Source organism: Saimiri boliviensis, chromosome 17, assembly GCF_048565385.1.
Source record: "Saimiri boliviensis isolate mSaiBol1 chromosome 17, mSaiBol1.pri, whole genome shotgun sequence".
Taxonomy (NCBI): domain Eukaryota; kingdom Metazoa; phylum Chordata; class Mammalia; order Primates; family Cebidae; genus Saimiri; species Saimiri boliviensis.
In genome coordinates, this window is record NC_133465.1 from 11466776 (window position 1) to 11480638 (window position 13863).

Consider the following 13863-nt stretch of genomic DNA (forward strand, 5'->3'; position numbering starts at 1 on the left):
TTCCTGCATCCATCCCTCAGGGTGGTAAGCCACTAGGATCTCTTTCTCTAAGTTAAGGCTGGGCTGCTTGCCTGAGTTAATGCCTGAGTGATGTATTCAGTCAAAGCAGTCCTGGCTTCTGGTTTAGTAGCTCTGATGGAGCATAGCTTCTCAACACACTTAAGTGTAGACATTCCAGCACACAAACTATCTACTCTCTCATTCTTAAGTCTGTGACAAGGTTATTTTTCTGGCCAGGGATACTCATGTCCTTCCCAACTCTTATTGCTTTAAAAATGTCACTGTATTAAAAACAAAAAACAAAAAAACAAAAAAACCTCAAAGAAAATTGAAAATTGAAACAAAACTTCACCCATAATTGCACCGTGAAAACACATCGTTTTCACTTTCCAGCTTTCTTTCCTTCCCACATTCATAAGCATTATTTACATAGCCATAACCATAACAGAGAGAGTTTTATTCTGTCATTCTCACTTAATAATCTATCATTATTTTTCCAAGTTATTACACAGTTTTTCTAATTGTAATTTTAATGAACATATATTCCATGAAGTTGATGTTCAATAAGCCACTTAACATCCACTTAATAAAATTCTTTGAGTGACTTTTCCAGCTGTATCTCCAGCCCCAGGTCTTTGGCAAGCCTTACAGAGATGCACCAGGTCTCAGAGGACACACCCTCCTCTGACATTCAGACCATCCTCTCTCCATTTGCCAGACTCCCAACAAATATCCCCTTGTATTTTCTAACATCTCTACCTGCAGATGTGTTGTCTCTCTTTCCGGATACTGATAAATCCCAAGAACAAAATGAAGTCCCTTTCACCCCTGAATTCCCTACACTTAGCAGAATACTTGACATTTTATTGTGCTCGGTAAAAGTGGATAATTAACCGTAGTGACAGCAATGCCTGTAGCACGACGGCTCTTCATTACAAGTCATAGCTGCATAAATTTAGCAGAAAAAGAGTGTATTAAACATACATCTAACTGATGACCCAGCAATTCCACTCTCAGTTACGTGTTCATGAGAAATAAAAGCATATGTCCACCAATAAAAAAAAAAAAAAAAAAAAAAAAAAAACCACCTATACTAGGATGCTCACTTCAGTCTTATTCAGAATTACCCCAGGCTGGAAAACAAACCATCCTTCCGTGAATGGTAGAGTTGATTAATGATTTGCAGTGTGTTCATACAATGGAGTATACTACTCAGCAAGAAAGAGAGGCATGGTACTGATACAGAAACCAACTTGAATGAATCTTAAAAGCATGATGCTGGGCAAAGAAAGCCAGGCACAGAAGAATCCAATAGGCAAAACTAACCTCGGGTGATAGCAATGTTGCCACCATGGCATTGATAAGCCAGGAAATGCCGAGGCATTACTCAGCTTGTCAGGCACTGAGCTACAAATAGCTGCAATTGGATGTGCCTGCTATTCCTTTGATTCTAGGGACATGCCTTAACATGTCAATCAAACAACTCCTGCTGACTTCACAGGAACTCCGGATGAGAAGATCCTACCGAAAGAACAACCACCACTGTAGGACTCTGTTCTGGCAAAGCTCATAGTCACTCAGGAGGCTGGAGTGAGGGGTACAAAACCAGAGCTTGAGAAGGCATGGATTCTGCCTTTTTGTACCCTTGCTGGGACATGGCAGAGAGTGGAGTGTGGGCCAAGGGGCTAAGGTCCCCATCAGGGATGCCTGGGTTTTGAGGGTGCAGAAAGGAGGGCACATGGCTCCCCTCTTGGCTGGTTTAATCCTCACCCCGCATCTGCCCTTCATCAGTGAATGCCTCTGCTTGTCCAGGTTGAGCTCGGCTTCTGGAAGCATGTAGACAACAGGCTTTATCTAAATCCGGGCTGTCCATGAGCTTGAGCTGGAAATGAATGGTTCTTACCACTGAAATTGAAATTACCTGAATGAACAAGAATTGGGTTCGAGATTTTGCCTAAGGCTGGATATAATTTTTTTTAGTACCAGGAAGTGCATAGAAGTGGAGGTTGAATGATCCTTTCTTTCTTCATGTTCTATATATGAACCCATCATTTCCTTACTAGAAAGACTTGCGTCTGACCAGCCCATGGACTATGGAGAGGAAAGCAGAGTTGCCTAAAGAAGGACACATGAAACTTAGGTAGCCTTGAAATAAGCTAGCTGAGACCAGAATCTCCCTTCTCCTTATGGAGAGAATTTGTACATGATTTCAACTTCCAAAGTCTCCAGATGCTAGCCAGCTGGCATTTTCCAGCACAGTTGGCCCAGCTAAGGTTAAGTTTGGTTCCCAAATCCACAACATTTATTTGCTGCCTACAAAATCACTCTCATACTTGCTCTGTAAAATGAGAGAGTAAAAGAGAGGCGAGGTCTCTTTCCTGGTGCACAACCTCACGGTGCATCCAGCAGGTCTCATACAGATCTCAGTACTGTTCTATAACATGACAGAAGAGAAAGGGCAACCCATGACACTGCTGACCCTTTTGCCCTTGAACATTAGCATCCAACAAATACTGTGTGCTGGTGTTCACCTAAACACTGCAAATCATTCTTCCACTAAAACCCCAAAGTGGGAAATCTCTTAAACACAGAAAGAAACGCCCAGTGATGAACAGCCAAAGTAGCTGGCAACATTCATTACATTCATTTTGCTTTTTTGAGACAGAATCTTGCTCTGTTGCCAGGCTGGAGTGCAGTGGCATGATCTCAGTTCACTGCAACCTCTGCCTCCTGGGTTCAAGTGATTCTCTGGCCTCAGCCTCCTGAGTGGCTGGGACGACAGGAATGCACCACCACACCCAAATATTTTTTGTATTTTTAGTAGAGATGGGGTTTTACCATGTTGACCAGGATTGTGACCTCATGATCCACCCACCTCAGGCTCCCAAAATGCTGGGATTACAGGCATGAGCCACCTTGCCTGGCCCACACATTGTATATGTAACAATTAAAAGGATTTGGAGAAATGTCCTTCAGACAATTCTGGCCAACGTACATGTTATTCAGTGCAGTATAACTGGGTCATTTTAAATAGCAGATTTAATCAGAAAGACTTGAGTTTAAATCTCACATTTGTCACCCACTAGTTGTATAATCAAAAAAATTTAACTTAACCTCTATGATCCTCAGCTTCTTATTTATAAACTTGAGATGATTACATTGGCTTCAACTAGGTATCATGTAGCTTAAGCAAAATCACCCATGTGTAGCATTTAGCACAATGACTGGAAATACACATTCTCAACAAATAATTATAACTATTATTAATAATACTGAGACAAGGGCAGAAAATCAAACACTGCATATTCTCACTCATAGGTGGGTGTTGAACAATGAGAACACATGGACACAGGGAGGGGAGCACTGCACACTGGGGTCTGTTGGGGGGAAGTGGGGGAGGGACGAGAGGTGGGAAGGTAGGGAGAGATAGCATGGGGAGAAATATCAGATATAGGTGAAGGGGAGGAAGGCAGCAAATCACACTGCCATGTGTGTACCTTTGCAACAATCTTACATGTTCTTCACATGTACCCCAAAACCTAAAATGCAATAAAAAAAAATTTAAAAAAGAAAAAGGAAAAAAAATAATTAAAAGGAATTGTAATAAAAAGAAAGAAAGAAAGTAAAGGAATAAAAGAATGGCTACTCCATAGACAGAACAGCCCTGCGGGTTGCTTGTTGCCCATTTTTATGGTTATTTCTTGACAACATGTTAAACGAGGGTGGATGATTCATGTGTCCCCTTTTTAGACCATAGAGGGTGACTTACTGACGTTGCCATGGCATTTGTAAACTGTCATGGTGCCAGCGGGAGTGCAGCAGTGAGGACAACCAGCGATCACTCTTGTCGCCATCTTAGTTTTGGTGGGTTTTAGCCAGCTTCTTTACTGCAAACCGTTTTGTCAGCAAGGTCTTTATGACCTGTATCTTGTGCCAACCTCTGATCTCCTCCTGTGACTCAGAATGCGTTAACAGTCTGGGAATGCAACACAGTAGGTCTCAGCCTCATTTTACCCAGCTTCCGTTCAAGATGGATTTGCTCCGGTTCAAACGCCTCTGACACCAAGGCTGCGTCTGGTCAGCAGACCTCTCTGCAGCTCGATGTTTCTGCCTTTTCTCCTAAAATTCAGTTGCTCTCACTCCCTTTGAGGCAGGATTTTGCTTTTCTTCAAATTCCTCTTTGTAATCAATATTTCCCTTCTTTCTTCAGGATTTTCCTCCTGATCTTCTAGCCAAGCTTTTGAGAATTCAAACATTTACTTTTTTTCTTTTCAAGCACCTGATTCTTGGAAGAAAGATCGGTGGCATTCATGATTACGGAATCTGCTACAGATTTACTAGAACAACAAATGACTAATTAAAAGTTCAAATGCTGGAACTTGACTCTTTTGTTCACTATGTACCATCTATAGCCTAAGGGCAGTGTACATGAAAAGCCTTTTCTTCATTCATAAAGGAAAAGGTGTAGGGAAAAAGAGATCAAAGTAATCACACGCATAATATCAAAATACTGCTTGCTGCAAATACAATTATTTCTGCATATATTTTCTACCTATAGCCCAAGGGTAGTTCAGGGTGTGGCCCAGAAAATATCCCCGTGGCATTCCTGCATATTCTGTGGATGCCCCACTTCAGCAAGACAGACACCAGATGAGAGTCTCAGAGCTTCTCAAGTGGAATCTGGAAAGTGCACCAGTGGAGATGTTGGAAAGAGTGTCTGCCATGTTTGTTTCTGAGTTAGGAGGGTGAGCTGTGAATACTGACGGGATCACAAAACCCAACACTACCTATGAAATGCAGAAAGATATAACAAAGAATTAGGAAATTTTCCACAATTTAGAGCCAATCCGCTGCCCTTCGCGAATAGTAGACTTGCTCCTTTGTGTGACTAGCAAGAGGTTGGAGGATAGAGTCTGCCAGATTCAAAACAGATTATCAAGCAAGGAGCTGACTTGGGCTCTGCCTGTGTTAGTTGTACTTCTCCACCCAACCTCCCTTGTTGAATGCAAAAGGCTGCTGCAGGCACAGGACCTTTACACACCAACTGTATTGTCCCAGCATCATCAGAAGGCTCCTGCAGTTCTAAGTGCCTCCTAAAGTTCAGGCTGATACTTGTCTCCAAGTCAGGACAATGGCTCTAAATAGAGTCCTTGTACCATATTGTGCTTCCGTCTGTCAACTTTGCCTTCCCTAGAGCTCCACAGAACCCTGCTGTCCACAGCCCAATTTCCTCTCCATCCCTCTTCCATCACAAAACTGCCAAGTCCAAATGGAAACACCCTTGGAAAGGAGAATCTCTGAGGATCTGTAGTGGAGCCAAGATCCGAAGGCTGTGGTCCTAGTTCCAGGTTCGACGTCCTCTCTGCTGTGTCAATCTACAGCTCCCAGGATTTAAATCTAGCTCAGTGCCCCAGCCCCGGCAGCAATGAAGACAAAAGCCATCTGCTAGACCCTCTGCTGCAGGCCCCTGCAGAAGTTGCACTTTACTGCCTTATAACAAGGAAGTGGCGGTTATGCTGGGAGCAATTACCCGAGCTTAAAAAACATCAGCTCGGATAAAATTAGATTTGACCTGAGAGATTGTTCCAAACCCCAACTCAACTGCCTTTGATGTTCTGAATCCCATCAGATTGCACATAGTTCTCTCTTCCTGGCTTTAAAGTCAATCTCTTCATCAGAGAAGTGAGAAAGACCTGTTTTTGCCTGAACATCTTTAAAGCCCTTTCCCAGCAGGTGCTGTTACAGGCTGGCAGATGTGGTGTCTGCTAGTTGTATCAAATACCACAGCACTTGAGCCAGGGATATTAGCTGAGTTATCACTTTGAAAGGTTCTGCCCAGAGTCAAAGACTGTTGAAAAGGACAATCCCTGTCCCTTACAGATGGAGAGTCCAAGGGCCACAGAAGTCCTGTGACCTGCTCAAGGTAGCTGGGTACAAATGCCAGAGCCAAGACTTCATCCCAGGAATCCAGTCTTCCTATGCCATCCTCTTTCATGCTTTCATATTGACTTCTTATATTGGGGCCAGGTTTTGACTTAGGGCTTTCACAATTTGGGGAAGATTGGGAGAGGCGAGATTTGAATACCAAAAATTTGATTTCAGAGGTATTGACTTTTTCTACTACAATAAAGAAGGGTGATCGATTAGGAAAGCAGAAGCAAAGGAGAAAGTAATTTCCTTGAAAAATGGGATGTGCCCGTCCTGTTTCCTGCTTTGTGTCCAGCATTAGCTCTGTGTTTAACACGTAGTAGGTGCTCAATAAATAAATGGGCGAGAAGGACAAGAAGAAAAGGAAGGGAGAATAGGAAATAAATGGGCAGTTATCTGAAGGTAATTTTGCCCTGAGGTCTATGGGTTTTATAGTCATTTCATTAGGCGAAGGTTTTTCTCTCATGTCTGGCTTTCGATTTTGGGATTTTTGTTAGTTTATTTTAGTTTGGAGGTTTGTTTGTTTTTATGTTTTCCCTAGGTTAAAGAGATCTGAAGTCCTCAGAAGTCTAACTTCTGGGTTAGTGGACACTTGTGAATTTTATTAATTCTTTATGATTAATTTTCCCAAGCTCACATACTAATAGCTAGGGTTAGGAGTGAAGAAAAAAAAAAGTGTGGCTTCTCTCCAAGAATATGGAGTTCCATTCCAATCCTCTTCCCTTTTATGTCCTCCCATTTTCCCTGGTACTTTTGGTCTCTTTGTAATCCAGATGAAATCTACTTGGGTTGTGTATGAGTCCCTTTGGGTCTAGATTTTCAATAAGCAAATCTGACAAAAGGGCCCAAGCTGAGATCCTCTATTCACTCATTCAGTAATACATCAATCATTCTAAGAATATTTATTGTGCTTTTCTGCCATACACTTTGCTAGGTGATTCTAAAATGAATGGGGGCTGGGCACAGTGGCTCATTCCTATAATACCAGCACTTTGGGAAGCCAAGACAGTTGGAGGTTAGGAGTTTGAGACTAGCCTGGCCAACATGGTGAAACCCCATCTCTACTAAAAATATAAAAATTGGCTGGGCACAGTGGCACATGCCTATAGTCCCAGCTACTGGGGAGGTTGAGGCAGGAGAATTGCTTGAATCCAGGAGGCAGAGGTTGCAGTGAGCTGAGATCGTGCCACTGTACTCTAGCCTGGGCAACAGAGCAAGACTCCGTCTCAAATAATAATAATAATAATAGTAATTAAAATAAAATAAAATAAGTAGGGCTTAATCCCTGACCTCACACTCACAGAGAATGAAGTAAAAAAGCAATCATGTAGCTCTCTTCCTCGGCGCTGCCTACGGACGTAGCGGCGAATTCCTCGGCATCATGGCCGCCCTTAGACCCCTTGTGAAACCCAAGATCGTCAAAAAGAGAACCAAGAAGTTCATCCGGCACCAGTCGGACCCATACGTCAAAATTAAGCGTAACTGGCGGAAACCCAGAGGTATTGACAACAGGGTTCGTAGAAGGTTCAAGGGCCAGATCTTGATGCCTAACATTGGTTATGGGAGCAACAAGAAAACAAAGCACATGCTGCCCAGTGGCTTCCGGAAGTTCCTGGTCCACAACATCAAGGAGCTGGAAGTGCTGCTGATGTGCAACAAATCTTACTGTGCTGAGATTGCTCACAATGTTGCCTCCAAGAACCGCAAAGCCATCATGGAAAGAGCTGCCCAGCTGGCCATCAGAGTCACCAACCCCAATGCCAGGCTGCGCAGCGAAGAAAATGAGTAGACAGCTTACGTGCACGTTTTGTGTTTAAATAAAACTGGCATCTTCCTTAGTTTAAAAAAAAAAAAAAAAAAGCAATCATGCAACCAATTCGATCATTGGAGCATCAAGAAGGCAGGAACTAATTTTGCTGATGGGTAGAAAAATAAAGCCTTTATCGAGAAAATATTAGAACTGCCTTTGAAATACGACTAGGATTTTAGAAGGTGAAAGGTGAGAGGCCAAGTGAGAAGAAATCACTGCAGACAGAGGTTAAAACCTAATCAGCAAGAATAAATCCAAAGTCCTCTATGTGATTTTTAGGTACCTGTCTACTCATCCAATCCCATCTCTTATCACTTCTGTGCCTCTTTGGTGTATGCAGACACAAGGGCCTTCTTTTAGTTACTAGAAATCAAACCTTGAAGCCTGTTTCCCTCACAGATCATTTGTACTTGCTCTTCCCTGGCCTTCTGCAAGTTCTTCATATGGTTGCTTTAATACCAGTATTTAAGTTGCAGCTCAAATGCTTTATATGAAAGAAACACTACTGCAGTTCCCATTGTGCAAATCAGGAACTATTCTGTAATGGCTAAGTAACTTATCCAAGGCCATACAACTAGCAAATGAAGTTGCCAAGAATTGAACCCAGGTAGTTTTGACGCATAGACCCAGTGTTTCACACTGCCTCTCTCTCTATGAACTGATATTATTTATACATTAACATGCCTCCGTCTCTTTGTGCTAGAACATACTCTTCCTGAGTGCAGAGCCCTTGCCTGTCTTGTTCACAAGTGTATCCTCAGCACCTAGGATAGAGCCTAGCACATAGAGACCGTCTTAGTCTATTTTCTGCTGCTATAATAAAATACCTGTGACTAAGTAATTTCTTTTTTAAAACAAAATTTACATCTCAGTTCTGGAGGCTAGGAAGTCCAAAGCCAAGTGACTGCATTTGCTTGGCTTCTTAGTAGTGCCTTCTTGCTAACGTGGTAGGAGTCATCATGGGTTGAGAGAGGCACACTGAGAGCCCAAACAACTTTTTTAAAAAAAATTTACTTATTATACTTCAAGTTCTGGGGTACATGTGCAGATCGTGCAGGGTTGTTACATAGGTATACACGTGCCATGGTGGTGGTTTGCTGCATCCATTGCCCTGTCACCTACATTAGGTATTTCTCCTGAAGCTATCCCTCACCAACCCACCTTCCCCCTGCTATTCCTCCTCTAGCTCCCCAGCCCCGAGGCCCCAGTGTGTGATGTTCCCCTCCCTGTGTCCGTGTGTTCTCATTGTTCAATGCCCACTTATGAATGAGAACGTGCTGTACCAAATGACTTTTATAACAGACCTATTTTCATGAAAACTAACCCACTCTATGATAACTCGTTCATCCACTAATCCATTAATGACTTAACTCATTCATTCGTGCAGAGCCCCCATGATCCAATCACCTCTTACAGGCCCTCTGAATACTGTTACTTTGGGGATTAAGTTTTAAGATAAGTTTCAGAGGGGATGAACATTCAAACCACAGCAGGCACCTAGACAATATTTTTTTGAATGAATAAATGAGAAAAATCTGGGGAGAGAGAACATGTTCATGAAGAGGATAAGAGGTATACTACTTTTAGGTAAGGAAATAGCATGGAAGTTTATTTAACTGTGACCTCTGAGAACTATGCCCCTATTTTTATCCCTTCACTCAGAGTAGTGATAGAATTGTTGGAAATATAGGTCAGATAGGAACAGATATGTTGACTGGATAGTAAGAAATGGGGGAAAATGGAGGGCTTTGGCAGGGTAAGGAATCCTTGGGATATGGCCCAAATTATCAGACATAAATGACTGTCCACTCCTAAGCAAGGAAGATAATGGGCATCACCTCATGAAGGTCCTTTCCACAGAGCAGTGATCACTGAACAGCAGGAAAATAACTTCCTGAAAGGTCCCGGTGGTGTCAATAACCTAGGAGTCCTCTCCAGCTGATCAAGCCTAGATGGCCGCAGCAGATGGTGTTAATGAGCCTGAAATGACTCAAGCTATTTCTGCAGTCTGCTGTCTGCCAGCAGCTCCCTCTCGGCCACAGGTCACTGATCTCCTCCCAGTCAAGTGCCAGGGTGCTCAGTGGACTATATCACCTCGCCTGGTAGGTTTTCCAAGATGGCAGTGGTTCTAGATCAGTGATTGCTGCTCCTGGCCAGAGCTTCTCAGCCATGTCCCAGACAGGCTGTGCTCCTCAAGGGAGGAGTTTGGATTTGCACTTTGAGATTCTGAGTCATAGGGCAGTCTCCAGCTGCTCACCACTTTTCTTCCTAGCCTTTGTAAAGAATCCACATGATTTAATTGTTGACAGTTCTTGCTTTCTAGCAAATAAACCCTCACAACTTCAGTGGAATCAGCAATGATGGTTTAGGCTTAGAAAGTTATAGTGTGACTCATCCCAAACAGTAACTAACACATATTGATTACTTTTTCCATGCCAGAGACTTTTCTAAGCCTTTTACAAACATTATCTCATTGAATTTCAGAACAACTCTAGGTTATAGAAAGTTTATTATCCCTATTGCACAAATGAAGAACTGAGGAGTAGAGAAGTTAATAACTTATTCAAGGTCTTACAGGCAGCAAGTCGCATAGCCTGTATCTGTCAAATTTCAAAGTTGGAGTTTTTAATAACTTACCTATTGGGCTATGTTAACATGTTCATGACTCTCAACCTCTCCAAATATGCCCTAATATGAGAGTTGAAAGTAAATACCACTTCCTGTCAATACATCTGCTGTACTAGGGGATGATTTCCTAAAGCTTGGTTTCTTTAATAAAAAAAAATAGTTACATTTTCTAACATTGAAATCTCAGTACCTGAAACCAAAGATTCAGAGACATCTGTTGCTTCTGGCCTTGGTCAGAGTTAACTTAGAAACTAAGTGTCAGAAATGATCAGTTCTGAGGTACAGCCCATTGACCAGATAGGCAGAGCATAGTTAAATTTTAAACAAACTCTGTTAAGTCCTACAAAGCTGCATTTTTATAATGACTTCCTAAATGCATGACTGTATTTGTTGGTGCCAGAGGTGGAAAGGAGTATAACAAGGTGTGATGGATGTTTTGTTCCTAGGTTAAGTAGAGGTAACTCTTACGTTAGTCCAATTCAGCCCTGCTTTAACTGTGAATACCGAGTTTTGCTTCTAAACCACGACCATCCTTTTATTTGTTTAAACCCCCATCATCTCCATCTCAAAGAGCTTCCAAGAGTTCTAGGTCACTCTAGGAGGACTGTTCACATGGCAAGGTGGAGGAGGGCTGCATAGGGTGTCAAAGTGCAGGAGCCTTTCACTCCTGTTGGATGGTGACCTGGCAGCTGTTGGTGAGGGTTACTCACTGGATGGTGAAGAGATGAACAATATTTCAGTTTCTTGGCATATGGAATGTTCACTTTTCACTTGAATGGGAATGGGACACCTTCGGGTAACGCCACTTTCATATGCCCCTCTGGTACTGGGGAGAGATGCAGCTCACATTGGCATAGGGTGGACAGTCCTTTATTAGTAGTTCAGCTATGATCTCCTTGGTTCTACATCCAGCCCATGGTATCTTTATCTAGTCTGCAAGTGTGAAAACTGTTTTGCATCTTCTTCCATCTATGTTGGTCTTATATCCTGGATGCTGGCTTTAAAAATCCAAAAGTCAAACATTTAGCTCTGTTGCTCTGTTTCTGCTTTGAAAACCTTCCTTAAAGTCTAGTTATCTAAGCAGCAAGGAAATGCTTCTATGTGTGTTTGCAACGATCTCTGTAATATTTCCCTTTTCTAATTAGACACAAGAATTTCCAGTCACGGCCACAGATTGCCAACCAGAGGTCTCCCCCACGGGGGACTGTCATAAGCTTAAGGCAGGAAGGGGCAGAGAATGTGTGCTGCTGGCAGGCAAACAGACTCCCAATAGAAAAGAAGAAAAGTGGGGATTGGGCTAAGCATACTCATGCTCACTTTTCTTCTAAACACACAAATCAGTCATTCCTCCTCTTCTGTGATGAAGACTGGAAGTGTGGAGAAAAGCTATACACTATGCCTTTTGCCACTGAGGAACAAAGTGAGGATTTCCTCTTCTATGGTAACATGAACAGTGGGAAAATGGTGCCAGTCTTCCTCCATGCTCAGCGACAGAGTGAGGATCACTAGGATAGAGGCACAATGGTAGACTATAAAGAAAAGGACTCCATAAAGAAAAGGAAATCATTTCAAGTGGGAAGTATGAAAAGGGCAGAGTAAAGGGGCCATCCCAAAGTAGACCAGATCTCTTGTTTTCACCCTATAGAATTAAGTTTCAACACCACCTCAAAACTCCTCTGTTTTAAGTGAAGAAGAAGAAGGAAAAAACAATGAAACAAAACAAAACTCTAGCTAGACAGAGTTTCATGCTGCGTTTCTCTTTCTACAACTTTAAGGGCTTCTCTGGAATAAATAAACGTGCTAAATGCTTCCACTGGAAATTTCAATGACAGCTCTGCATTTCTTGGTCAATTAATCAACTAGTCGATTAAAATACACCTATTTTGTAATCCCAGCTACTCAAGAGGCTAAGGCTAAAGCAGGAAGACTGATTGAGGCCAGGATTTTCTTTATATATATACTTTAAGTTCTGGGGCACATGTGCAGAATGTGCAGGTTTGTTACATCAGCATAAACGTGCCATGGTGGTTTGCTGCATCCATGCATCCATCACCCCATCGTCGACATTAGGACATTAGGTATTTCTCTTAATGCTATTCTTACCCTATCCCCCCACCCCCTGCTAACCCTCCCTTAGACCCTCCCAGCCCCCCAATTGGCCCCAATGTGTGACGTTCCCCTCCCTGTGTCCATGTGTTCTTACTGTTCAGTACCCACTTATGAGTGAGAACATGTGGTGTTTGGTTTTCTGTTCTTGTGTCAGTTTGCCGAGAATGATGGTTTCCAGCTTTATCCACGTCCCTGCAAAGGACATGAACTCATCCCTTTTTATGGCTGCATAGTATTCCATGGTGTATGTGTCACATTTTCTTTATCCAGTCCATCATTGACAGGCATTTGGTTTGGTTCTAGGTCTTTGCTATTGTAAACAGTGCCGCAATAAACATATGTGTGCACGTTTCTTATAATAGATTGATTCATAACCCTTTGGGTATATACCCAGTAATGGGATTGCTGAGGATTTTGAGGCTGCAGTGAGCTGTGATTGTGCCACTGCACTGGCAAAGCTGCTACCTAATAGTAGTGTACTCCAATCTCAGCTGAGTGTTGTGTTTCGTTGGCCTTGGCTGTGCTAGAACTCAAAGATTTTTGGTTATTGAGATTAGCTCGGTAACTTTAGATTCCGAGATTAGAATTTGAAGAATAGGAAACAGTGGGCGGGAAAGGTAGTTACCCATATGGTATGAAATTATAATGAAATGACTGCATTTATTGGATACAACTGTGAGTCAGACGTTAAATTACATGCTTTACATGTGTTACCTAATTTAATCAGAGAGGAGAAATTGTCCTCAATTGACAGATAATAAAATAGAAGTTGAAGAGGTTAATAATTTGTTCAAGATTAAATAGCAAACAAGTGAAGGACAACTCAAGACCAAGTCTATTTAATTGTTAATCCCAAGTTCTTATGTCTCCTAAGAGATAGAACTTCTTTTGCAGGAGAAGAAATTCTGCAAAGATTGGTCATGGAGGCTGATGTGTCACCACTAAAGACACATTTCTTCCAGTTAAAGCAATGTTTCCACACCCGTATCATTTTTGGTCATATTGTAATATGTTTCATAGTTTTCCTTAAATCAACTCACAGATTTGGCTTAAACAAAGGAATGAATGTTTTACTACTTTAAATGAAAACCAGTGTTGCATATAAAAAGAAGATAATTACACATATACAAGACTATCAATGTTATTATATATCATGTCATTAAATATTTGCTTCCTGGTGTAGACTTTGAGGTTAGACCGACTGTCTTTGTTAAAAAAAAAAAAAAGTGAAATTTGCGAATGTTAGAGATGCATTAAAACAGGCTAACACTACTTTGAGATGTTTTCTTTGGTATCCTCAGGAGGTTTGGAGTAGAAATAAAAAGGTTATAAGATTTTCACAAGGTGAATTAATATTGCAAAGTATTGTCCATCTACCACTTTAAATC

At 41.9% G+C, this 13863-nt stretch overlaps 1 protein-coding gene across 1 annotated transcript; it reads left to right on the top strand.

The window, feature by feature from the left end:
• Positions 1-7274: 7274 nt before the first annotated feature.
• Positions 7275-7762, top strand: LOC101036960 (large ribosomal subunit protein eL32-like). Its single transcript, XM_039476570.2, has one exon. The coding sequence runs from the start codon at positions 7310-7312 to the stop codon at positions 7715-7717; it is 408 nt and encodes a 135-aa protein (XP_039332504.1). The 5' UTR covers positions 7275-7309; the 3' UTR covers positions 7718-7762.
• Positions 7763-13863: the final 6101 nt, after the last annotated feature.